The sequence below is a fragment of the Tarenaya hassleriana genome, unplaced genomic scaffold (assembly GCF_000463585.1).
Source record: "Tarenaya hassleriana unplaced genomic scaffold, ASM46358v1 Cleome4, whole genome shotgun sequence".
Lineage (NCBI taxonomy): Eukaryota > Viridiplantae > Streptophyta > Magnoliopsida > Brassicales > Cleomaceae > Tarenaya > Tarenaya hassleriana.
Genome location: NW_010966881.1, coordinates 5,498,708 through 5,525,447, shown reverse-complemented (window position 1 = coordinate 5,525,447; position 26,740 = coordinate 5,498,708). Strand labels below are relative to the sequence as shown.

Sequence of the window (26,740 nt, the reverse complement as noted above, 5' to 3'; positions counted from 1 at the left end):
TTAGACAACCAAAAGTCCCGACTAGACCATCACACTACCCTAATCAGACCTATGCCAACCCTAGTCGACCAACCCCTGATTAGATGACCCTAAGTCCTAGTCAATCACCTAAAAGTCCTAATCATTAAACCTAATCCAACCCCTACTGACTTACCAACCCCTGATTAGACTTTTAGCACCCTAATCAGACCTAACTAAGCCTAATTGACCTAGTTTAATTCTGATCAGACCTTATAAACGCCTAAAACCAGCCCCTATAGACCTGCCCTGATCTAAACCGACCCCTACAGACCTATACCTAGTGATTCTAGACTTAACCAACCCCTAAACCAACCCGTTTTAGTCAAATCCCAACTAATCAGACCTAACCGGTCAATATACCGGACTCTATGACTCAAACCTGGCACTTAGGAGTCCTATCTAGTCCTAAACTAGATAATACCTAAATCTACAATCAGATACTAATCTGATCAGACCTAGACAATGTTCCTATAGACATTCTACACCTCTAATCAGACCTAACCAAGTCTATTTTGACCTAATTACCTACTGATCAGACCTAGACTAAGCTAGACTAACCCAAATTTGGCTAAACCAGACCTAACCGAGACCCAAAAACAGCCCTTACAGATCTATACCGACCTAAACCAGTCAATCTTAGACCTATCCCAGCCTATTTTAGTCTACCCAGACCTCTTACCCAGCTAAACGTCATCAAATCCCACCTATTCAGACCTATACTGAACAGAAAAACAGGAATCTATGACTCACATCAGCTAAACCGAGATCTAAACAGGTCTATCCTTAGTATATTTCACTAAACCAAGCCAAATTTGACGCTAGACCAGCCTAACAAGGTAAACCGATCACTACAGACCTTAATCTACCCTAAATCAGTCCACTATGCCCTAAACCAGATACCATCAGACCTAATTTGAACTAACCTAACCCTAAACCAGTTAGTTCTAGTCCTAATTGTACACTCCAGACCCTAAATCGATCTAATTTGGTCCTAAACCACGAATTCAGACCTAAACCTGATCAATACTAGTCCTATTCCGATAAACCAGACCTAAATCAGACTTATTTCAGCCTATACCTAGTCTGATTTACCTAAACCGAACCTTATTGATCTAAACCCGGACAATTCTAGCCTTAACCGGACAAAAACAGACCTACATCAGACCTATATCAAGTCTAAACCGGCCTACATTGACCTCTACCCGACTTAATTGCCCTAAACCAGTCTGAACTAGACAGAACCGAACAAATCAGACCCTAATTAGACCTAAACCAGCCTAACCTAGCCTGACTTGACCAAAACCGGACCTAGATAGACCTAAACCAGACTCAATTGACCTAAACCGGACTCAATTGGCCTAAAACCGGACCTGGAATGACCTAAACCGGACTCAATCGATCTAAACCGGACCTAGAATGACCTAAACCGGACTCAATCGATCTAAACCGGACCTGGAATGACCTAAACCGGACTCAATCGATCTAAATCGGACCTGGAATGACCTAAACCGGACCTAATTGTCCTAAACCGGACCTGGACTAACCTAAACCGGACCTAATTGTCCTAAACCAGACCTAATTGTCCTAAACCGGACCTGGATTGACCTGAACCGGACTAAACCGGTCCAATTGACCCCAAACCGGACCTGAACCGGTCCAATTGACCTGAACCGGTCCGGTTTGACCTAACCGGTCAACTGTTGACCAATTTTGGTCAACGATTTGACTTTACCAACCTAAACCGGTTCGATTGAAATATTGAACCGGGTTTAATTACTCAATCGGATTTAAACCGGCTAAACCGGTCTAAACCGAAAAACCCTAATTTCGGATTGCGGAAGCCGCCGAGTCACCCGAGTCAACCCGGTGGTTGACTCACCCCGATTTTCCGACTCAGCCGCGACTCGGTGAGTCACGGCCGATTTCGCCGGAAAATCGCCGGTTCTTCACCGGTTTTCCCCACTCAACCCTAGATCTACACCAAAGCAAGAACGACTCACCTTTGCGGAATCGTAACTCGACTGATCTACTCAGTCCGAGTTAGATCCGAAAAACTTACCGTTCTTCCACCCGAGATCGGAGTTCCTCTTGCCGGTGTCGGTCGCCGATCTGCCTTCAGATGGTTTCCTCGTCGTCATTTCTGACCTGAAACAACTCAACAACACCGTTAGAACGCTCAGATCTATAAGTGAAATCCAAAACTTACCTCGGCTTCGACTCGCTGCCTCTGTAACATCCCCGACAGAGATTTCACCGCCGATCCATCGTCCGCCGCCCGAACCAGGCTCTGATACCACTTGTAGTGGTTCAGGCCGGCCGGAAATCTCACCGAATCACTCCGAATCTCTCGTGTGAACCAAGACCGAAAGAAGAGGACGACACAGAGAAGTTACGAGTTCAGCACCGAGCGTAAAGCTCGGGCCTACGTCTCGGGAAGAGGAAGCCGCGTCTTTTGCTAGGGTTTACAACAGGAAACACCGCCGGGAACCGCCGAACGGCGGTCCCGAACACGGAGAAGCGAAAATCGCCTCCGTCAGAGAGAGAAAGAACCAGAACAAGAAAAACGCGAGATAGGGAACAACCCAAAAACTAGGTCAGATTAATGACCTTAACAAATGACCAATTTGCCCCCTCGAACCTTCTGTTTCGCCCAGAAGCTTTGAAAGCTTCCACTTCGCCTGGAGACTTCGGGAACCTCTCCTCCATTTGGAGGCTTTGCTGAAGACACTCCACAAATATTTTTAATAAATTTCAACAAATTTGGAATTTTGATTCATTTCATGTAATTTAGTTGAATGTGTGAGTAGTTAGTTAATATACATTTAGTGGTGCATATCAACAAATGTACAAAATTTTAATTAATTTGTGATTTGTGACCTAAAACTAATTCTTTTTACATAATTTGTTTATATTCTTTATCTGTGGATTTCTTATCGACAAAATACAAATTTTAATAGGAAATTTTAGTTAGATATATGAAGTCGCAAATAAATCATAATTAAGTCGTAATTAATTCGCAGGATTTATTCGAGAAACAAACGTGCATAAAAATGTTAAAATCTAAAATAATATGGAAAGCCGCGTGGACAAAATATCTACAAAAAGTAGGTGCCTCCTGCCATAAAAAAAATATTCTTTCAAATAAAAAAGGTCTATTTTTTTAATTTAACATTAAGGGTATTTTTGACATTTTGAAAGTAAAGATATTTAAGTAATTTACCCAAAATATTGGTGTACAATTTGTTAAAAAATTTCGTCCATATTTTACAGGTGTACCTGTGTAATTGACGCGACCCAATTAGTGTATTTTAGAAAAATTGGCGATCAGAACATGAGAAGGGCAAAACACAAACACAGGTTTTGCCTTGTGACTTTCTGGGCGATGCGTTGACTTCGACACGCATACGCAAAGTCTCTGTGTGTGTGTGTGTATAATTCGGTTCGGTTATGTTCCCACCCGTAATTTCTACCTTCTGGTATACAAGAAAGGCTTCATCTTTTTGGCTGATGATAAAACTATCGTCTCTGCATCCACCGCTCGGTTGAAGAGATTTCGCTTTTCACTCTTTTATCAAATGATAGGAACGCTTCGAGAGAATCACGATCGTAGATTCCAATTCCTTTTGTCGTCGGACATACAGACCAGATGAACAACACTTCCATCGAATCCGCGGGTTCCTCGTCTTCGTATTCGTCGCCTAGGTTTTCCGGTAAGTTCCCTCTTCCTTTCTCGAACATTTCGCTGATGGGTCTTGCCTCTTTCGATCCGTTTCGATGTTGTGAGATGATCTTACCACCGGGGTATTGGAAATTCTTGTTAGGACTCGTCTGGGTTTGATTCCCTGAAAAAGAAAGAAATGACTTCTTGTGAAGACCTTATCCATAAATGCCGGTACTTGAATGTTCACAGAAAAGCTGTATAAGCAGGAGACTGTCATAAACTCATCTCTAGATTCTGATTTAGAGAACCCTAATTCTGGATCTGGATTTGGCAGAATGCATGAGCTCTCCACTGTTGATGGCTTTGTGGTGATAAGCGAGAGGCAGAGATGATAAAGTACATTGCGAATGAACCATCGGCCGGGCTTTACCACATCCAGCAGCATGTCCGAACTGCAGTACCCAATGCCGTTAGTCTCTGCAACATCGTGACGGATAAGTCCCGTGACACGGTTCTGCGTACCGAAGACTTGGAAGATTCAATAACAATGGTGAAATCGATGAAAGAGTGTGGTTCCCCAATTGCTGATGAGATGATCTCAGACATCAAGCACTGCTTAGCTATAATGTCGACAAGACGACCGAGGAGAGGAGGGCTGATACTGAACACAAGCCCTCGGAGGAGTAGGTCCAGCGGTTCACTGCTCAGTTCTAACCATGCCGCGGATAGCGAAAGCAGCGGTTATTTCTCATCCGTCTTGAAATTGGCCAAGCAGAGAGCCAGCAGCATCAAATGGGCACAGTTTGATTTCAAAGAGCAAAAATCGGAATCAGGAAAGGAAGATCGATTGCATCAACCTACTGTCCCTTTGCCCGCTGCATCAGCAAGCTCGACCTCATCTCGGGAGCTACCGATACTGAATGGCCCTGAAGAAGAAGTATCCTCAGCCGTCAAGACGGGTAAAGATGACCATAATATCCTGGAGAGAGCACACTGTGATGAGGTCAAGGCCGGCAAAGAAACCAATCTTAAGGCATGGCTTGGGGACATGGACGGGAATGCAGCCGCTGAGAGGATATAGGGTTTTTTTACACGGTTTTAGTGGTAAGACAATGGCTCATTTGGTCAAATGATGGAGTTTCTTACTGTGACTCACTGTGCAGTAGAATAAGATACTGTAATGGTGGTTATTACAAAGTGCTTATGAGGTCCTAACACTTTACAAGCATTTCCACAGACAAAAAACAATGAGACTGGATAAGACTTGTCTCTAGGTTCCCTCATATGAAGAAGCATTCATCCATCAGACAAAAAAATGCCATATGGTTATGTATTGATCGGCTGGATGAAGGTACCTCCATGGAAGAAATGTTTACGAGTTTGCAGAGATTCAGGCTCAAGGACTACTCGAGCAGGATCAGATCGGAGCTTGCCCGGGGAATCACACCAAATCAACTGAAGATCTTGGCTGGCTACACACATGTCAGTTTCCATTGCTGGAATCACTTATCCTTTTCAAATCTTCCATCCCATTGCCTTTAGATCACTTAGCTTCAGTTCGACATGCTTCCCGATCCTGAAACAGGGCAGGCGAAGTTTATGGAATCATATCAAGCAGATGGGAAACCAAATGAAATGACAATTCTAATCACATGATTTGGTAGGGTTTCTGATATTGATGCGATGATATCAGTTTATCACATCCGAAAACTTGGTAAAGCGGTTGGGGTGAATGGTAAAGAATCTATTCCTGACTTTGCTGACAAATAGTTCAACATTAAGAGGCTCGTCTAGATGATAGTCAAGTAAAGGCTGACAGAATTTAACAAAGGCAAGAATAGAGGAAAAGGCTGTCACAAAGGGCAGTACCCGAGATCTGATGGAAGCCTGAAGCCACCTATACGTATACGCTTCAATGAATGGACCTGGAGAAAATAGAAGTATCAGATGCAACGGACAAAGTATAATTGAAGGCAGATTTAGCGTGAAGATGTTTAGAAATCTCCATTACTAGGGGAACATAATGGCAGTATATCTCTGTGTTCTAACAAAAACTTCATGTAGAAGATAAAAAAGCTAAGTCCAATGTCGGCCTGAAACACCTCTGAAAGTTATGTTTTCCCTGATTCAGTCTAATATAAATTCTAGTTTAGCATATAAGTTCCCATTACAGTATGAATGCTGACCTCAAGCCCAGCACTTTTCACGAGTTCTCTGACTTCATGGTTCCTCCCTTCATGAACCTGTGTAGGAACAGAGATTTGTTTCTTTAAATTTGCAAGCCAATTAAAAATGTTTACTGAACTACAGCATTGGAGAACTTCAAATTTGCAAGCCAATTAATACCACAATACGAAGCCGTTCTCTAGGAATATCAGGCTGCCTCGGCATCAATTCAACAGAATCTGGAACACAGTGGACTCCTTCTACAACTGCCCCTTCGCTTATGGCAATTAAGTGGCGTTTGTTTACATCACCGGCAACTGTTGCAATGTATCTGCCATTACAGAGCCATCATATATACAAACACATGCTTCACTCAGCAAAAATCTTTGAGTCTAAGAGAATGAACAGAAACATAACTGTGAAAAATAGAACTAATTTGTGCTTAAACGAATACAACTAACAGGACTGAAGTCTTGAACCTCAACAACCGGAATAAAGGACTATGCAATTATTCCATCACCAAACTTTGAGTTCAGTGTGGTCACTAAGAAGAAAAAAGTAACGAGATTGGAAAGACTTATCCTTCCTTTTACTCTTTTGCCCATCTAAGATTCAGCATACTAATTGGATATTGCTGTATGCGGAATAACATTGTGAGAACACTCACTCTTTCTGTAACCCGGATGAAGGATGTGAAAGTTTCTGAGCAAAATCTCCTGCAAAACATAAAGTACAGGTTCCCTTTGTAAGAAAATTTTCAAAGATGTAGTTCCTCGAGAATGCAGATGAACAACTCAAATCTAGCATTTACAGACACAATTACCGTCATTGGTAACTATGATTAACCCAGTTGTGGCAACGTCAAGGCGGCCGACAGTAAAAAGACGAGGCTTGGGCATGCCTGGATTCTTTTTGTCCTAAAGCCAAATACCAAATTTAAGCAAACTATCAATACAACAATGCAAAGACGCTTAAATGCAAATACATTTACAAGCAAACATATTATTTGAAGCCACAATCAACAAGTACCCATCCCTCCAGATAATCTTCAAACAGACTTGTGACGGATTTGATCTCTTTTTCTCCAGAAGAACATATGTACCTGCCAGATGTTAACAAGAAAATCACATATCAGGAACAAGATTGGAAAAGAATACCCTAACAAGGACCATAGGTTATGACAAACCCTTTTGGCTTGTTAAGTGCAAGATACACTTTCGGAGGAAGTTTCTTGGGAAGACGATTTCCATTAACATAGATAATGTCCCTCACTGGATCAACTCGAGTCTGAACATTACAAAATCATAAGCAGCATGAGACAGTATCATCATCAGATTGAAGCTTCTACCAAAATGCAATACATCATTTACATTCCCCATTACAAAACTTTGACCAAGACTAATCCAAATTCCCCGAGCAGTGAAATTGGCACTAAGGCAAACCTGAGGAGAGGTGCATACAGAACCATTAACAGTAACCTTCCCGTCGAAAATAAGCTCTTCAGAACTTCTTCTTGATGCCACTACAATCACATACACAATCATATAATTATGTACCCTGCAAATCTCCAGAATCCTTGTACTTAGAACCAGAATCAAGACAAGAACTTGCTTTCGAGACCCAACCATTGAACCCACCTAAAGAAACTATATATTCGTGAACGGGTTTATGTATTATCGTGATTGATTACCTCCAGCAGCAGCGAGAACTTTACTTAGACGCTGTGGAGGCTCTCTGAATTTCTCGTTGTAAAACCTACGCGCCGCTTTGGAGAGCTTGGGCTCCGACGAGGACGCCGGAGCGGAGACGGTACCGGTGGCGGCAGCGGAGGGGGTTTTCTTCTTCTTGGGCTTCTCTTTTTTCTGAGGGTTCTGAGTCTTGGCATCGGCGAGAGCGTGTAGCAGACGCGCCGGAGGCTCAGACTGGAGCTTGAGTTTGCCGTCTTCGCCGCGGATGATCCACGGGATGAACAGCTGCTGGCCTCCGGGGCCGGAGGCTTTGGATTTGGGTTTGGGAGGAGCGAAGGAGATGTCGAACTCGAGGGGCTCGGAGGAGGAGAGAGAGCAGCGGATGGGAGGGAATGTACGGACGGGGATGAAGCGAGGGGAGAGAGAGAGTGACCTGAGTTTCAGGAAAGTGGCGGCGAAAGGAAATGGCGCCGTGAGAGCCGCCATCGAAGATGCTGCTGCTGCTCGGCAATGGCTTTTTCGAAGGCGTTATCCTTCTTAACGCATCGAATACGAAAGAATTCAAATATTATCAATTATTGGATTTTATTAATACTCATACCTATGTAACTTGAAAAAACACGGTTTTAAGGCTCATGAACCAATTTTTAAACGAACAAAAAATATATCGGACATTTAGTTTAAAAATGAATTGGTTTGGAGACCGTTTGCTTACCGTAGCAAATTCTAAAGACAACATTTTAGTTCAATACACTTCACTTTTGTCGTAACAAAAGTACAAAGAAAAACACCAACATTCCAATCCCAAAATTGGAAAGAAAAAAAAAACAAAGTACAACATGGTGTCGATCTTTTTTTTTTTAAGAGAGTATGATTATAAATGCGTATTATTCTTGATTGTGCAACTCACCAGCAACACAGTGTGCGCGTGTGTATGTGTGTGTTTTTGTTCATGAGGTTGATGGCTTGAACGTTGCCAAGAACTCTCGTCCCTTTTGAAGCTCTTCCTTCTTCCTGGCCTCGCCCCACTTGTGTTCCGCTCCCAAAATCTCGATTACCCGAGGAAGCGCTTTCTCCGCTGCTTCTCTGTCAAGAAACGCTATCCGAGATCTCCTTGCGATGAAATCAACCGCCTTTTCGCAGTACTCGTGCCTCGCGCAGTATGCTACCTCTGCCTCGAGGAACGGGTACCCGTGCGCAAGCCTCTTCCCCAAACGCTCCTCCTACAACACCGTGGAACCGATTCAAATGTTAGTATCCGACGACAAGAGTGGGTGCGGGACACCCGAAATTTCGATATCCAAAATTAGCCGAAGGAGCGGGAGGGTGAGACGAAGCCGAGAGGGTAAGCTGAAGCTTGTTAGGAGGAGGATAAAACCGGTTTAAAGAGACAAGAAACATGTGTATTGGATATACAAACCTGTGCAATGGTAGCGACTTGTTCTGCTCGGGTGCCATAGGCATGGGACAAATGCTTGGCCACAGCCGTGTCCATTGCCCCCGGAACAACCTTATCTCCGTACGTCCTCTTCATCCGCGTGAACTGCTGAGCAAGAACTGCGAAAGACGACTGATCCCATCCTTCAGCTCCCACGAGCTTTACCCGGTTCGTTATGCATCCGTTCTTCGGATTCAGCTTTCCCGATTCGATGGCAGCATTAACAGCGTCTTCCGCCATGCTGAAGAAAAACAGATAATGAAAGATGAAGCCCATATATGTTTTGGAGGAAGAAAACAAAGATAATACTTTTTTCGACATAAACCTTCGATAAGTAGTCCATTTTCCACCGGTGATTGTAACCAAACCAGGGTATTCCTCGCACAAGACGTGATCTCTTGAGATGCTCTCTGTGTTCTTAGCCGATGGGTCCATGGCCAATGGCCGAATACCGCTCCAGGCTGAAAGAACGTCTCCCCGTCTTACCTATGGATCGAGCAGATTAAACATCGAATAAGAAAACATGCCCGAAATCGCCTATTGAAACTTTCGTCTACCATTACCCCCGGAACGATAATCAAGAACCACGAAGAAAAAATAGATAAAACAGAAGCAGAATAAAAATGGAAGATGGAACTGTTTCTTCATAATTTGCAAACCTTGATGCTGAGGTAATCAGATATCGCGTCCAGTATAAACTCGATCTCATCTTCGCGTGGTTCAGGAAGCGGAGTAATGGCGGTCTCGGAATCTGTAGTGCCTGCAACTGTTCTTCCCAACCATGGCAACATGAAAACAACACGTCCGTCCTTCGTTTTCGGAACAATCAAACCCATTCCTTGAGGAGAATAGTAATCCGGGAGAACGATATGAACTCCGCTACTGGGACAAATCATCGGTTTCGCTTCTTCATCGGCCATTTTCCTTACAGAATCGCAGAACGGTCCCGCTGCATTCACTATGACTCTTGCATATGTATCGAATTCCTTCCCTGTTTCAACATCATAAAACGCTCAACTCAGCCTCAACCTCTCTATTCATCATCTTTATCTGACAAAATCTTGAAGCAATTCGAATTTTTTCTACATTGTTTTACCTGATAGCTTGTCTTGAACTTTCGCACCAATTATCCTCCCCGAAACATCGTCCTTTATAAACGAAACAACTTCGGCATGGTTAAGCACGGCTGCACCTGCCAATGCAGCAGTACAAGCCAATCCAACATTAACCCGAGAATCGTTCATCTGCCCATCGTAGTACACAACGGTTCCCTTTAAGGTCTTATCGTCACCCTTCTTCGCGAGTGTCGGGAAAAGCTCCAGAGATTCTCGTGCGGAGAAATATCTGGAAAGATGCAACAAGCACGGTCCCGCGACAAGATCGTACAGTTTCAAACCCGCCCAATAGTATATCACCTCGAACCAGCCGAAACAAGGTGTCATGCACGGCAAGGCACGGCAGAGGTGTGGAGCATTCTCGATGACCTGTTTACGCTCCTCGAGGGCATGGAACACTAGTTTCAGCTGTCCATAGTCCAGATTGAATACTGCTTTCTCCAGATACCGAACACCTAACAACAATCCAATGCAAATGATTTGAATGGACTAATGTTTCTCAAGATAATCAGCATTCAAATCAACAGCAAATGCACAAGAAATTAATCTGACACCATTTCAGGAATTTTCCATCGATACTACTGTCATGATCACACCCATAAGAAATCAATTCGGAACAATTTCTAACGATAATTCATCCTGATCGATTGACCACCTTACTAGGAGTTGAAAACAATGGTCATATCGATAGCCGGATAAAGAATTAATCAGACAATCATATAGTTCGAAGCACGACTGTTACACCAGCACCACCAGTGAAATGCACAAACAGAGAAGGTTACGTGATAAGCACGCGAAATTACCTCCATGGATGAGCTTCGTGGACCGAGAAGACGTCCCAGACGAAAAATCCTCCCTCTCCACCAACCCAACACGAAGACCGCGAGTTGCGGCGTCGAGAGCCACGCCGCAGCCGGTGGCTCCACCGCCGACGACGAGGACATCGAGTGGGTTCGCGGAACCGGCGCCTACCAGAGCCGACTCCTGGACACTTCGCGGCGGAACGACGGCACCGGAATCTCCAATTTTTTGTCGGAAAGTCTCCGCAACGGTGATTCCGTTGCCCCTATCGCTGGAGACAGACGGCGAAGCGAAGTAGACAGCGCCGGCGGTGGCGACGCCAGCAGCCGCGATGCGGCGGAGGGGAATGGAGGACATTTGAGAGGGGAATTCGGGTGTGCGGTGTGTGATGTCACGTTGGTGAAGGAAACAGAGAGGTTTTGCTTCGGGAGTCGTTCATGGAAGATGGGGAGATTTTGTTTCTGCTCTGTTTATGGGAAATCATGAGAGAGGGAGAGAGAGAGAGAGAGAGAGAGAGTCTACACGTGGGACCCATCTGACCTCATTCGTAAATTTTTTACAAGGGAATTTTAGTTTTATTTTATTTTTGTTACAGTTTTTTTGGAAATTTGTGTGTATTTGGCGCACAAGGAAAATTAAGAAGTGTTTCTCAATTTATTTGCATTTGTTTGTTTGGTTTTTGTGGTGGAAATCCCATTTCTTTTGATTATTTTCCATCTTAATTTAAACTGTTATTTGGTTAGATTTTCTATAAACCATATTTGGTTAGAATTAAACATGAATTACTATATATAATCAAACCAAATTACAAAAAAAAAAAACGAATCATCTTGTCAAGGCACAAGGAAATAATATAATACCTCTGTCATGGGATGATTTCATTTTTTTTATAAGTTCAAGAAACTCAGTTTGAACCTGCTAATAACTGGTTGATTTTTTTTTCTTTGGGATTTTTCCTTTCATTCCATTTAAGTTAAATTGGTATTCGATTTATTTATTTTATAAAAAAATTAAAATGTTCAGATTTTTAAATTTGATATCTTTTTGCCTCCGACTTCCTTCCTCGGGCAAGCCGACTTTGTTTTCGTCCATAATCCGTAATCCGAACGTCTGTAACACGGAAAGAGAACATATTCGCGTATTCTGTACGGTGTCTCGACTCTTCACCGCAGTCGTTTTATTCATAAAACGAACGCGATTCGCCCGCGACATGAATTTATCTCATCATATGAAATGAAAATCCCAACCCTACAACAGTAAGAAATGACAAATCCATCCTCTGTATTATAATACGCATAACTATTTTTTTTTTTACAAACAACAAAAAAAATGATGGGTTCACTCACAAGCACGCATAATGGGAAGAAGAATACTGTCACATACGTTGGAAACAAAAAACCCATTAGATCATGGAGGAGGAGGAGGAGGTCGAGGAAGCCTCTTGCCGAGTTCCTGTTACATGAGGTACATCACAAGGAATCGATAAAGAAGCTACCCTCCTATCAGTTCTTAATGCATCGGAATCATCAGTCTAACGTTAGATATTTAGCCCTAACAACATACCAGACATTTGTCCTAACTCAACTACGCTATTCTCCATAGATAATGATGCCACATGGGATCAAAAGGGTTCGCGGAATGCGGTTATAACATGGTAATCGATGGATTCTATAGAGAGAATTATAAAAGGATGTACCTCGAAAAGTTGATTTATGTTATCTGCTGTCTTTGCCGACGTCTCAATGAAGAACATGCCATTCTTCTCCGCAAGCTCCACTCCATCCTTTCAAGAGACAAACTTGATTTTGTGATTTAAAGGGAACATGTAGTGTGATGGAGTCTAGTTGCTCTGTTGCAAACTAACCTCAGCTGGAACTTCCCTCTTTTCATGAAGGTCTGCCTTGTTACCAACTAAAGCCATAACTATGTCCGGGCTTCCATGCTTTTGCAGTTCCTGTTAAATTGAAGTGCCACTGTGAACAAGTGCCTCGGATCCATTCATATGTTTTTTTTTTGCACACACGTGACATTGACCGTTCATGCTACCAAGAAAATTTCAAAAGTTAACAAGATCGATAAATCATATCCTATCCAACAAATAGTCCAAAAATATCGCAAGCTGCTCAACTATGGCATTCATAGAGGCAAAGACAAATGAATTCAACTCCACTAGAGCATGATCAGTTTTTACACAATCTCTAAAACTCTGGAATCTTGTAGTCCCAACTTTTTTTGGAAACAAAAGCAGAAATTCTTCTCAACATTTTTCCGCTTAACCTATGGACTTGGATATGTAGATTCCTGAAACATGAAGGAAACGGAACTATTGAAACTGCAAGTATATACCTTAACCCAGTACTGAGCTTTCTTGAATGAATCTGGACTTGTTATATCATACACAATAACAGCAACTCCAGCTCCACGATAGTATAACGGTGCAAGTGCGGAATACCTAGAGAGAGAGAATGAATACATGTCAAGCCTTAACAATAATATGACAAGGTCTCCAATAAACTAAGCAGTATCAAGTAGAGTAAATGGCATAGCGTTAATACCTCTCTTGCCCCGCCGTATCCCATATTTCAAACTTAACTGTGGTAGAATCTTGCAAAGCTATTGTTTGGGACAAGAATGAAGCTCCAACAGTTACCTGATAGAGAATTCATTTAAGTGAGGATCAATGGTCAATAAGAATACTGTTACAGCCATTCACATGCAAAAGTTCACAACATACTTTCTTAAGGAAAGACAACATAATTAGTGTAACAAACTAACTAACGAGGTTTCACTAACCTTTGATGTGGCATCAAACTGACCGCGCACAAACCGGAGGACAATACAGCTTTTACCAACACCAGAGTCTCCTAAGAGGACTAACTGCATTCAAATGAACTGCAAAGTTAACAGCTTTTTGGCAACCGTTTAACATAAATGACCGAAGAACATTGATGAGCAGATTAGAATAAAATCCAGAGAAAAAAATCCTCATCTCCTTTAACATTAGAAATTACTTTACAATGAAGCAGCAAATCCCATATGTACTATTGAACAAACTACAAGTAGCAAACCCTCAAATGTTTCCTTCCATGATGCCAAATGTAAGTGAAGATAACAGTCGATATCATGAAAAAGCTAGATTTAAGATACAAATGCTCTACCATTCTTCAAAGAGTGCATTTAAGCCATCATTCTTAACAGTGTAACTTCCAAAATTCTTAACGATTTACCCAATTTTTTTTCAACATTTTACAATATGACCTGTTACAAACTAGACGCCTCCGGTAAATAGTATCTCTTAATGGAAAATCCAAAACTGGAAATTAGAGCAACGTACACCATAAATAAAATCATGGAACAGAATCGGATGCCGCAATGGCAGATTCTAAGCCATGATAAACTGCACTTGCTTAAACTTTGAACATATTGTCGCCACACCAAATCCAAGTATCAGATAAATTGAAACGTTACAAATCCAGGTACCCTATGCGAGCTCATCATTCCTAGCTGAGAAAAAAAAAAAATCTCACTTTTACGCGTAGATTTTTGGCATCTGTTGGAGGCGCATTTTCTGAACTGTTAACACCGCTTAAACCTCCAGAATTCCTATCTGCAACATAACAACAACCTCAGAGAACAACAAGACAATCCGATGTCTCTATTTCTCCACACAAAAAAAAACCTAATTCAGAACGAATCATCAGAAACCCCAAATTTCCCGATTCTTCTAAAACCAACCCAGATCCTCACACCTTCCAAAATCTTGGATAAATATACTACTCTGCAATTACTCTGATTTCGATGATTTCAAAGATCTACACTTAAATTGAACAAGAAATACAGAGAAAGAAAATTACCCGGAAGCGAAGCAGAGCATCCCATTGCTTAGATTTTTTTTTAATAAACAACTACGGAGACTGAATATGCCGCGATCCTCTCCGTTTTCATGGATTCGATGGAAGCGAAGCGAATATGAAGATGAAGATGAAGATGAAAGGCCTGCAGATCTAAATTCGGCTCGATGATTTATCGTCCTTCGTTATGGCAAATGAATACTCCATACTCTGATTTTGTTTATATTTTTTTTATCACACGAACCATAGCGCCACGTGTCACCACCTTGTGATTTGACTGTTAAAAAGTTTAAATTATACGTTTAATATAACTTAATTGTAATCAGGATTATATAATCATCTAAAGTATAGATTCGTACACCTCGATATTTAAAATATTAAAAATAAATTTAACGACCACGTCACCGCGGCACGAAGTGTAATATACCAATATTTCGGTGTACTATTTTCTAAAAATCGATACTCAATTTTTAACAAAGATAAAGGATAACAATAAATTTCTATATAACGTATGGCGAAACCACCAACTTATAAGTAAAATGTATAAACATTTTTTACAAAAAAAAAGTAAAATGTATAAACAATTACACATGAACCTTTTAACACTATAATATACAACACAATATAAACAATTACATATTCCCGAAACCTATTAGACGAGACCACGATTTTGTGAGACCGTCGCCCATATCATATCTTTTATGATTTTTTAATAATAAAATGTAAAAGATGATTAGAAATCTTGGACCTAATTAATGTTTATTGAGGTACTACTTAAATTGTGATGGTTTGCCATCAAAATAGTACCTCAAGACTAATAATTACATATTTCATTTGAGTGGTTTTACACCATAATAATAAAAAATATTGATGAAAAAAAAAACAAATAGCTTGAGACCAAATGCACTTATACAAGTCTTGGAATCCATTCATGGCTTGGTCGGAATGGCTTTCTCCATTGTAGAACAAAGGGTTGATCCTCCCATCGTGTGGTGATTAATGTATCGGCTAGGAGCCGAGTTGAAGCGAAACCCTTTCGGCATGCAACCATTTGCCTCTTTATCGCGAAGAACGCCTCTTCCGCCGCTCGAGTTAACCGTGTTCAAGCTTGTATAGCCCGGCTTTTTGGGTTCCGACAACGGTCTTGATGCTTTTGAACAAGAGAAGAGGAGGAGAAAAATGTAGAGCAATGCCAAGAAGGAAACGTAGCTTGATGACATTTGCTTAATTTTGTTGTTTATTCTTATTGAGATTTTTTTTTGTTTGCTTCCTTTGAAGATTTGTGCTCAATGGGGAGATGGGTCTATATATATGTGTGTGTATAGGGTATGTGTATGTGTGTATGTATATATTTTCATACTTGGCCAGCTTGGAAGAAGAACAACTCATTGTGAACTAAGCATTATGGATGGGGAGATTCACTTTTCTTCAAAACGCTCGTGCTTCTCATTACTCTCTCTCCCTCTCTTCCCATAAGTTTAATTTCCAAGTCAACTGTTTGGGAATAACTATTCCATATTACTAATTCCAAACAAACATATTGATATTTCATAATGAAAATATGAATATTGAACGGTCATTATATTAGAGATTAGCATAACTATTGGATTGGATACTGAAAAAATGCGGATATTGGATGTTGTTGTCTTTGACATTGAATTACTTGATTTATATTTTAATATGTTATTTTAAAAAGTTATTTCCATTTATAATAATAATAGGTTTTTTCTATTGTTTTCGCACAAATGTAGCGACCTCTCAGATATTTTGCGAAACCATAAGATATTTCCACTTTCCTAATCAGAAGTCAAGGACAAATCAGCATGCAACTTGTAAGAATATGATTGGGCCACGTGGGAAGTAAGCCTGTGAAGACTGAACCGACCTGGGACGGGGTTTACTCATCCATGATGACGTCAGAGAAGTGCACTTGGTGCGTTTTTATTGGTTAATTAGTTACATCTCGGATTGTGTAGGTGTAATAAAACTGAAGATCTAAGAGCGATCTTAACACGTGTCAGATTCTAACGCGTTGTTAACTTTACACGGACTTCAGATCTAATTAGGTATATTTAGATTCTTGTTCGATTTGATTACGTGTAAATTTCGGTATCCACCTCGAGAATCCCTATAACCTCCGTATCTTAGATGAACGGGAATAAATCAAACCAAAGTCAAAATTATTTTATATTCAATCATTTTTTTATAAATCCAAATCTAACCAAATAATTTTTTTTTGATAATCCAAAAATTCATCGTCCGATTATATCTCCCAAAAAATCGGAGAAATCCAGGTGAATACCCTTTCTCACGCTTGGATTTGAATCCAGGGTGATAGTTGAATTTCTCTACAACTTTAAGTTACTTTGTTCAACGATCTAATAACTCGTTTAGGACTTAATAAAATCCAATTTAAGAAAATATATAAAAAGCATATCGTTGAGGCGATAGTTGAATTTCTCTACAACTTTTAATACAATAAACAATAAAAACCTATAAATAGTTACTTCGTTCATCAAAACTTTAACATCACACCAAAACTAAAACACTTCAAAATCGGATTGAATTTTAAAAAACAACTATAAATCATCGAAAGCATTTGGAAAATTTGCAAACACAATTCGATCATCGACGTCGATCTTGCAGCAGCAGTGCCCTCCAATGGCCGCAGCGTGGAAGAAGACGAGTAGAATGCTAGTGATCGTGGCTGTGATGGTTGTGCTTTTCGACGTATTCCAAGTGGGTCAATCGATTTCGATCCGAGAATGCATAGGGCATTGCGTTCATAAAAGATGTTCGCATATTCCACCGGCGGGATCCAAACGCGCACCTTGTACGAGATCTTGCACACGGCTTTGCTACGGCCTCCCTAATTACCATGCACAAAACGACGCTCCATGGTGATCAATTGATGCAGATTAAGCCTGATTAAGAAATTAATCATATATATATATATGTTTGGATGTTCTTTTTTTTAAAAACAATAGGCGAAAACAAGAGTGCCCGATCTCATGAGGCCTCGATCGCTCGTACTTCTATATGCGATTCCGTGTTTTATGTAACATGTTGATGTATCATTATCGTATGTACGTAGTTTATGCGTTGTTTTGGAAGAAGAGTTGTTCGTGTGTCTCTCCAAAGACCGGTATAAATCCGGTTAGATCTCTCTTTTAGTTGTTGTAAAAAAATGGGGAAATCATAATTATGATCGTTTATTTAATTTGTATTTGTGTATACATACATATATATATATATATATATATATGTTTATTATTATTATTATTATTTTATGTTAGACCATTTTACCTCGGAGGGAGGTGGGGTTAGTGGGGGAAGATCCATTCTCTCTAATAAATGAGAGCAAGAGAAGAGTCGAATCAAAATGCTCTTTTGGATTCTAATACCCCTTCAATTGTGTTCTATATTTCTAACAATTAATTATAATATTTCGAGATTGATTTTTCATTGTATTTATACAATAATAATAATAATTTGTAGTTACGATCCACAATTGATAACAGGAGAGAGAGAGAGAAAAATACTTTGAATCATCCAAAGAGTTTGAAAACCGATTTTCATTAACTATGCATTAATTAGTCTAAATAATTAAAGACTAAATTAAATCTCCTTATTACTTCTACACATGTAAATATATATGAGAATATTCAAATGAATCCATTTGACACATATACTTATTTCATCTAATATTATTTGTTTCTACCTCTTTTTATAATCTGTTTGTAATAATATTCTCTCTTATATCATCAAGTGGTCCAAAATTCTCAGAAAATGGGATATAGATATCATATATAAATTAAAAGCAGAGGAGATAGAATTAGGAGTACACAGGATGAAAACACAACAACATGAAATGTAAGAGAGGCTTGTATGTTACAAATTGGTACACGGAGTCTCACTCAAACCTCTTCTTTCAAACAACAATGATACAAACTCTCATCTAAGAAGCTGGCATTCTATTTTATTATTACTTCATCTTTCTTGTTTCCATGATGGCCCCAACCACATATATATATATATGTTCAAATCAGACATGAGATTGGCTCCTGAATGAACCAAGAGCCTTAGCTGCAGCTGCCCTCAACACGAACTGATGGTAGAAAGCCGCAATGGCTGCACCAGCGAACGGTCCGACCCAGAAGATCCACTGCTCCATAAGAAAGGAAAGGGGAAAAAACAGACAAAGAGTTTAACTTTGGATACGAGAAAGGTCGAGATTCGATTCAAGATAAAAAAAATAAAATGAAAGAGAAAGATAACGAACATGATCGTCCCAAGGCTTCTCTTGGTTGAAGATGACGGCAGCTCCAAGACTCCTAGCAGGGTTGATGCCGGTGCCAGTGATTGGGATCGTGGCCAAGTGAACCATGAACACAGCAAACCCTATTGGCAATGGAGCCAGTACCTTCATTTTAACATACCCTTCGTTAGATCAAAAAAACATTTGGTGTTATTACATCAGATGAAATTTCTCTGAGACACAGAGTTCTTGGTCCAACGTGAGAATGTTGGGTTCACGTGAATGGTGCAAAATGGACAAAAGTACCGTCCCAGTACGACATCGTTTCGTCAAATTGTAGACCATCACATCATTTCTCACCATCTAAATTTTGTACTCTCCTTCTAACAACAAGTACCCATAAACCCTAACGAGAAAGCAAATAACGATGATAAGAAAAGGGAGAGAGAGATCTTACGGGGACGTGAGAGTCACGCGCGTTCCTCTTAGGGTCCGTGGCGGAGAAGACAGTGTACACGAGGACGAACGTACCGATGATCTCTGCCCCGACACCGACTCCGACACTATAACCACTGGCTAAGGAGTTGGCCCCACCACCGTAACGTGTGTAGTAGGAGCTTTGAAAGGCTTTGACCAGACCCACGCCGCAAATGGCTCCAAGACACTGAGCCACCATGTACATTACTGCTCTCACCAACGACACTTTCCTCGCCAAGAACAACCCGAACGTCACTGCCGGATTAATGTGACCTCCTGCCGGAACAAAAAAAACAGATACCCACGTTGCTTTTTCGGTTATCAGACAACGATCAAGAACAGGGAGAGTTGGATAAAGAAGTGTATCGAACCAGAGATTCCGGCGGTGCAGTACACGAGGATAAAGATCATGCCACCGAATGCCCAGGCAATACCCAATATTCCGACGCCGCCGCACTGGTCGGCGCCGGGGTTGAGGGTGGTGTTGGTCTGGCTGTTGTAGCCGATAACAGTCAAGACGGTGATGTAGAGGAAGAGAAGCGTAGCGATGAATTCGGCGATGAGTGCTCTGTAGAAGGACCATTTCCCCAGCTCCGTCGCGTCGAAAAGCGGCGCCGGCGGCGGATCGTGGTAGTCCTTGCCGGAAAACGACCCATGCTCCGCCACGTCCTTCGCCATTGTCTTTTGGTGGCTTTCTTTCTTCTTCTTCTTCTTCTTCTTCTTCTGTGAAGAGATAGGATAACACAGCACTCTGTTTTGTGGAGAGAGAGAGAGAGAGAGAGAGAGAGAGAGAGAGAGAGTGAAGGTGTGGATGAGAAATGGTGATGGGTCGGTGAAGGGTATTTAAGGACAGAAGATGCACAGACTCTTGGTTTTTTTCTTTTTAAATTTTACATTTTCTTTTTTTCCCAAGAGTTAATGGTGGTAATATTAAATAAAGTATTCTTTTCTTCTTCTTTTTTTTCTGAATATTTTAAATATTTAATTTATTTTTAGACGTTTAATCTTTAAAATATTCTTCAATTCGCCGAACGACAGTAAAACACCATAACGTAAAAATAGAAGTGACGTAGAAAAATAGAAAGGAAAAAAATGATTGGATTGAAAATGTTTTCATGGACTGTTTGTTTATTATAGAAAATTTCAAAATTTGTAACATTAAATTATATAAAATATAAATTATATTTTAAAATATATAAAAAATTATATATTTTAAAATCTAATTATACAATATATAATACACGTATATATATATATATATCAAAATTTTTGTGGGAAATATTTTGCTTGACTAAATGTAATAACTTTGATACATCAAATCTAATTGAATAATATAGTTAAGACACAATCAGTGATTTCCAATGCACTTCTTAAAGCAATAATAATATACTCGTTTAACAAAATAATAATAATATACTCAATTAGTTATATCGAAAATATTTGCCATGAAAAACAAAAACGGTGGTCCATAAGCCTAAAAACGGTACATATAATATCATTGGATAACACAACTAAGACACTTAATGATTTCCAAAGCACTTCTCAAAACAATAATATAACTCAATTAGTTATTATTCAAATTATTTCCCATAAGAAACAAACAAAATCGAGGGTCCAAAAGTCTAAAAAAAGAAATTGTAGCAGCATGAGTGGTCTACTATTCAATCGATTACGTCTTTTAATAATAAGAAAAAAAAGTGCATTTTTATATCAAAGAATAATATTTTGTTTGGATTCGAAGAAATTCATAAAATGATCAATCATTCATTCATTGCTCGAATTTGCGACTTTCGGGTTTTTATCAAATCATGGCAAGAGAACGCATGCTCTTTTGTCACTTATAAAAGTTAATATCCTATAGCGATACAAACACATAGGCATATATATATGCATTTATTTTTTTATTTGATTTTTAAAATTTTCTAAAATTTATATGCATTCGAACTTTATACCCATTTTTTTATTTCTCTAGAAAATATTTACACAAAATCAATTTAAATATTTATTTTGCCTCCGTTTTGTTTTTTTTTTTTACATTTCAAATATTGAATGCTGTGTATACGTGTTATAGTTATTAAATTTGAATTATGAATATAAGAGATTGAAAAACATATATTCGTATAGAAAATGATGGTTAATAATGACAAAAAGAAAAGAAGGTTTCCACATGGTGAAATTGGGGGCGGTGGAGAAGTGGGGTAAGGTTGGCGACGTCTGCTTTCACCGACTCCTCTTGACTTTACAATGCCCCTAATATTACACTATTATTATCGTTTTTATTTTATTTTATTTTTTTTACATCTTGTCATTTTCTTTTTCTCTATTGAATCTTTTTTTTTTTACTTTTCCTAACGTTTATTTCACAACCCCACTAGCAATTAAAGCTTGCGACAACAACTACTTGGTTTCCCCCTTTTTCATATTTTATTGTGTTTCCTCTTTACTTCTTTATTTATTATTTTTCCTATTTAAATTTTGGGTTGTTATAGCAATTTGTTCATAAATTTATCCGATTATATAGCATTTGATTCCTCAACATTGTCTGTCAGTAGAGCCAAAGAGCTTGCAGACGACATTCTCGTGAATGTCCACCGAATTTCCTCCCCTTTTTTGTTTTTTAATTTATTCAAATATATTTGTTCTTAAAGATTACTTCCCTTTGGTAGGTTTTTATTTGTAGCCAAAGCATTTGGTTGTTTTCTGCTTGAGATGCTTTAAAGAATAGGCTTTCCGTTATACATTTATTCCAATACAATTTTCAATCACTATAAATAAATATAATGTCCAAATGTCGATTCCTTGTCTTTTTTCAAGGGCATTTTCCATTTTTTTTCTCTTTTTGGGTACTCAAATGAAAAAAAAAAAAGAGAGAGAAAGAAATAGAGAAAAGATTCTTTAATGAAATATTTTTTACAATAGAACAAATTTTTTTATTTCTCTTTTTAAAATAAATTGATATAAGCTAGAGATTTAGAGAGTGATATATTGGATTTTAGTTCACTCATATTTGATTAATTTGGATTTGAATTTTGTAGTTTTAAAAACAGTTTTATATTAATTTTATTAAAAATAAATACAATAATTAATAACAAAAACGAATTCAAAAACACGTGAAAAAATTAGGTAGAGGAGAAGGGGAGAGGAGCTAAAATCCCCCGGACAACTCAGTGTGAAGGCGTCATGTCATCATTTAATGTTCTCAGGAACAAACTCGAAATTCACAAAATCTATTGACGATAATAAATAATAAATTAATAATAATAATAATAATAATATTTGTATTTTGACAAAAAAAAAAAAAGGATCCAAAATGCGATCGATACACGCGGCGTGTCGGCAACCACTCGGAACCAAAGAATGAGCTGTCATAGAGTGACACGTGGCTATATATGTGGACAGAGATGACTTGGCGGTTTGGTCGGGCGCAGCGTGTTAGAGTTTTGGGAGATGGCTAAGTCCGCCGAATCCTATTGGACAACGACATTTATATCACTGTACACGTCATCACCATTTCTTGAATTGCTCTATTATTCATTTACTCCCTCTGTAACGTTTAAAAAACACACGAATTTAAAAAAATTATAATTTATCTAAAATATCTTTATTTATTAAATAAATAACTATTATCTAAATATTTAAGTATTATTAACCAAATATTAAATTTGAAAAAAAAATATATTAAAATTACATAAAAAACTTAAAACGTCAATTATTTTAATATGAAAAGGATGAAGTATCTATTAAAAATAATAATTGGTTGGTCTCTTTCAATAAATTTTCCTTTTTGAATTTTATTTTTGTTATAATTAATGAGATAACCGTTGGTGAAACTATGTAGTTTGCAAATGGTCCAACAAATTGGGATTTCATTGAAGAGAAGGGACTTGTGATGTGTGTTTGAAAATGAACGTAACAATGGATGTTTACAAAAAATTGAGATATGTGGAAACTGTGGACTGACAATTTTTTATTTTATATTTTCTAAACCCTAAAGTAAGGAACGTTTAGGGTTTGATAAACATACTGTCAGAGTTGGTGGTAGTTTTGTATTAGAGGGTCAATATTATTTTATTATTATTTATTTTACCGTTAATTTTTTACAGATCCCGGATTTTATCTCATGGAATATTTTTGTTTTCTGATAAAACTAGTGCTCAGTATTTTAGCGGAAAAGTATGGAAACACATTATGTTGATTGTGAAATTTGTTGATCTAAATGCATGTATGATAATATAAGTATTTGCTTAATTATTTGGTTTGTATACGTGCTTGTTCTTGCAAATACAGAAAATTACCGGAATTTAATTTGAGCATTTCTTTGTAATTTTCAATATTGTCAGCATTAACTGGGATAAAATGAGATGAAAAAACACATAATCGGATTCCAATTTTTTTTTTATTGGAAAAATTATGTTATACAACAGACCGACTATAGAATCAATTTGAAATATCATTTAGAAAATTAAAATTTAACGATATTATTCTTTGTAAAAAAAGATTGAATAATTTTATATAATGAAAAGATCGGCATTTAGCTTATGCAATATTACATATAAGTCTAGAAAATGGAGTTTGTAAATTGCAGATTCTGTTAAAAATGAAAAAAATATTATAATAAAATCTATATATATTAATAAAGATGTTTAAAGGATTGTGGTGAAGCCACCTAAGCATCCACATCATCATCTATGTGGCAAAATTTAAAATTTTCATTGGTTATTAAGAATTATTATAAATTTTACAAAGTTGGTGATTTAAATAAGAATTACTATAAAATTTATAAAGCTTTGACGAGAAATAAATAAATGAAAAATATGTAATTGTGGATTGAAAAATTATAAATGTGATCTGGTTAATGCTAACGTTTTTTAATAATAATAAATACTTTGTTACACTATTTTGGAGAATACGGACAATCCAAAAGCCAAAAGTGTTTCATATTCCAACGTTAATTCATTTATTATAATTGAGGTTTATTTTAAAAGTAAATAATTCATTAAATGTTATAACATATACGTTACATATTATATCGTTTCTTTTCCTCTCTCTCACTATTTAAAAGAGATAAAAGAAAATAATATCCGTGGAGACATTCATGGGTTTTCCGTTCAACCATGTTTTACCGTTGTCTTTGTTTTTTTTTTTGGCATTTCAGGAACCATCTTCCCAATGGACGCTTGACACATTTTCTTCATGAAAGAGATTGAAAGAAATGGTTCAACAGGGGAGTCTCGTAGCTCACGTAGTTGAAAGGGGTAACGTGAAAGGTCATGGTGATGTATGTTTTCTTATCCTTTGTCTCATTTGTACTTCTTATTTGATTCTTTTAATTAAAAGAAACATATATACAGACAAAAATTGAAGAAAATAGAGGTGAAGGAAGGAATCATGCATCTTCTTCTTTGGCTTTCCCTGATACGCTTAGATTATTGGTGTTTTAAACACACTTAATCATTTCCCTGTTAACCAAGTTCCTACAACCTTTGTTTTCAAATTTATACACGTAACTACTGTAGGAATAAATTAGTGAATCAGTTTAAATTAATATATATACATGACATGAATTATTATATAGTATTAGTTGACAACCAAGATTATAGATTGATCAGTTACCAAAAAAAAGATTATAGATTGAGATAAAAAAATGATTAATTATTATCATTATTATTGTTAAATAATTCTTATTTATATACCGTCAATTGAACATATTGTCGGTCCTTTAGACGTTTTCTCTTCTTCGCACGCATGTATATTGAAATAAAAATTAGTTAATGATATATTAACAAATATTTTAGTTTTAATAGTATATTGAATTAAAATGCTGTTAGGATATATATATATATATAAGTCATACGAGTACCATGGGTATTAAGACGAATATTCATTCTTTACCCTCAAGATTCATGGAAATTTATTCCTTTGCTTTTAAAATCTGAAATTGGTTAAGGCGAAAATATCTTTTTTTTTTTAATTCATTCTTTGATATTTTTAAGCGATTTTTAATTACAAATTATTTTTATTAGATGTCATCTTCATTATATTAATTTACCAATATAAATTAAAAAAATATAGAAAGACTATTCTATTATACATATAGCAACTTAGATTGTAAAAATTCATTCAAAAAGAGCAATATGAAACCCAAAAAACGGAAACGGTATTGATATTTTACTTCAAAGTATACAAAATTCTATATATTTATATTTCCGCCATAATATTTTAACAAGATATTGTTTCACCTTTTTCAGAATCATGCAGAAAATTTTAACAAATAATAAATGTTAAAACAAAAAAATAATCACATTTATTATTATTCTTCTAATTAGTATTATTGTCTTATCGTATTCTATCTTATTTATTTTTAGTGGTATATATAACTTCTTACTGTGAGCATTCTTAAACTTTTTTATTTTCATTCTATAATATTACATTCATATAACACATGAACTTAGTCATCCTTCAAAGTTAATAGGAAACAGAAATCATTGCACGTGGAAGAGGTAAATGGTTGTCAATTGAGATGGATGAAATTGAACCCATCCCATTTGACCGTACAATTTTCCGCAAAAGAGTCACAATTCTTTAACGTCATAAATGATAATATATGTTCCATCATCCGCTTTTTATTTTTCTATGTTTCCTATCCACATTTATGTTTTTTAACAATTTTATGTGTGTGAACTTTGGCAACACCTATTCTGGTCGGGAAATGCAATAGAGATTCGAGAACTTCAAATGGAGTGGATTGTGAGATTTTTCTAAACCTTTGTTTTCAAATCTTGAATTTATTTTTCATCGAATTTAAATGTTTGAATAATTTTTGACAGTTTAATCTTCTATCTATACTTTTAATTTCTGAGGATTTTAAGAAAATTTGATATTGTGATGCGTTCATATCTGTATCTAAAATAAAGAAAGAAAAGTTTAATGTTTTTTTTTTAAAAAATTAGGGATCTCACAGCGAGTTCATACCCAGTTAAAGTCAATGTTGGGAACGGTGTCATCGTCCTTTACACTATGCTCGCTGGAGCTCCTCCGTTCGGCAAGATGGTGGAGTATGAATTCAATAAAAAAAATATTACATATTATTAGTTTGATTTATTAAAAATATATTTATATGATTAAATTTTTACAAAATCATATATTTTAAAAACACATACAAGTAGGAAAAAATTATGTTTTATTTCTATGTAAAACAAATAGTTATAAAATAATACTGAAAATGATAATGTTAAATATGATAGTTATCATTTAAAAAATTTAC

At 37.5% G+C, this 26,740-nt stretch overlaps 4 protein-coding genes and 1 pseudogene across 4 annotated transcripts; 1 reads left to right on the top strand and 4 right to left on the bottom strand.

Annotated features, from left to right (window-relative positions):
- The first annotated feature begins 3,270 nt into the window (after positions 1–3,270).
- LOC104824235 lies at positions 3,271–4,833 on the top strand (annotated as a pseudogene).
- Positions 4,834–4,844: 11 nt separating this feature from the next.
- Positions 4,845–8,094, bottom strand: LOC104824234 (uncharacterized RNA pseudouridine synthase aq_1464). Its single transcript, XM_010556248.2, has 10 exons — positions 7,539–8,094; positions 7,291–7,370; positions 7,035–7,135; positions 6,878–6,950; positions 6,672–6,765; positions 6,516–6,564; positions 6,029–6,179; positions 5,869–5,925; positions 5,552–5,607; positions 4,845–5,258 (listed from the first exon to the last, which is right to left on the bottom strand). The coding sequence occupies exons 1-10, from the start codon at positions 8,020–8,022 to the stop codon at positions 5,198–5,200; spliced, it is 1,206 nt and encodes a 401-aa protein (XP_010554550.1). The 5' UTR covers positions 8,023–8,094; the 3' UTR covers positions 4,845–5,197.
- Positions 8,095–8,242: 148 nt separating this feature from the next.
- On the bottom strand, positions 8,243–11,365 carry LOC104824233 (glycerol-3-phosphate dehydrogenase SDP6, mitochondrial-like). The gene is made up of 6 exons (XM_010556247.1): positions 10,893–11,365; positions 10,071–10,544; positions 9,634–9,965; positions 9,300–9,460; positions 8,957–9,215; positions 8,243–8,759 (listed from the first exon to the last, which is right to left on the bottom strand). Exons 1-6 carry the CDS (start codon positions 11,245–11,247, stop codon positions 8,487–8,489), a joined length of 1,854 nt encoding a protein of 617 aa, XP_010554549.1. The 5' UTR covers positions 11,248–11,365; the 3' UTR covers positions 8,243–8,486.
- Positions 11,366–12,151: 786 nt separating this feature from the next.
- LOC104824232 (ras-related protein RABF1) lies at positions 12,152–14,940 on the bottom strand. The gene is made up of 8 exons (XM_010556246.2): positions 14,745–14,940; positions 14,418–14,497; positions 13,684–13,767; positions 13,446–13,540; positions 13,237–13,342; positions 12,755–12,844; positions 12,587–12,673; positions 12,152–12,342 (listed from the first exon to the last, which is right to left on the bottom strand). Exons 1-8 carry the CDS (start codon positions 14,767–14,769, stop codon positions 12,298–12,300), a joined length of 612 nt encoding a protein of 203 aa, XP_010554548.1. The 5' UTR covers positions 14,770–14,940; the 3' UTR covers positions 12,152–12,297.
- A 3,580-nt stretch (positions 14,941–18,520) lies between these two features.
- Positions 18,521–20,282, bottom strand: LOC104824231 (probable aquaporin PIP2-5). Its single transcript, XM_010556245.2, has 4 exons — positions 19,848–20,282; positions 19,457–19,752; positions 19,024–19,164; positions 18,521–18,906 (listed from the first exon to the last, which is right to left on the bottom strand). Exons 1-4 carry the CDS (start codon positions 20,152–20,154, stop codon positions 18,787–18,789), a joined length of 864 nt encoding a protein of 287 aa, XP_010554547.1. The 5' UTR covers positions 20,155–20,282; the 3' UTR covers positions 18,521–18,786.
- Between the last annotated feature and the right edge of the window lie 6,458 nt (positions 20,283–26,740).

Coding starts and splice junctions, on each gene's coding strand:
- LOC104824234 (XM_010556248.2), bottom strand. CDS start 8,022: ATGGCGGCTCTCACGGCGCCATTTCCTTTCGCCGCCACTTTCCTGAAA. Junction 5,926..6,028: donor GAGAACGGCTTCGTATTGTG/GTATTAATTGGC, acceptor GTTCCTACACAG/GTTCATGAAGGGAGGAACCA. Junction 5,608..5,868: donor TGAAAAGTGCTGGGCTTGAG/GTCAGCATTCAT, acceptor TATTTTCTCCAG/GTCCATTCATTGAAGCGTAT.
- LOC104824231 (XM_010556245.2), bottom strand. CDS start 20,154: ATGGCGAAGGACGTGGCGGAGCATGGGTCGTTTTCCGGCAAGGACTAC. Junction 19,165..19,456: donor CGCGTGACTCTCACGTCCCC/GTAAGATCTCTC, acceptor GTTAAAATGAAG/GTACTGGCTCCATTGCCAAT. Junction 18,907..19,023: donor AGAAGCCTTGGGACGATCAT/GTTCGTTATCTT, acceptor CTTATGGAGCAG/TGGATCTTCTGGGTCGGACC.
- LOC104824233 (XM_010556247.1), bottom strand. CDS start 11,247: ATGTCCTCCATTCCCCTCCGCCGCATCGCGGCTGCTGGCGTCGCCACC. Junction 9,966..10,070: donor AGTTCAAGACAAGCTATCAG/GTAAAACAATGT, acceptor ATGTTGAAACAG/GGAAGGAATTCGATACATAT. Junction 9,461..9,633: donor CTGATTACCTCAGCATCAAG/GTTTGCAAATTA, acceptor CTCGATCCATAG/GTAAGACGGGGAGACGTTCT.
- LOC104824232 (XM_010556246.2), bottom strand. CDS start 14,769: ATGGGATGCTCTGCTTCGCTTCCGG. Junction 12,845..13,236: donor AAGCTCAGTACTGGGTTAAG/GTATATACTTGC, acceptor TCAATTTAACAG/GAACTGCAAAAGCATGGAAG. Junction 12,674..12,754: donor AGAGGGAAGTTCCAGCTGAG/GTTAGTTTGCAA, acceptor GTCTCTTGAAAG/GATGGAGTGGAGCTTGCGGA.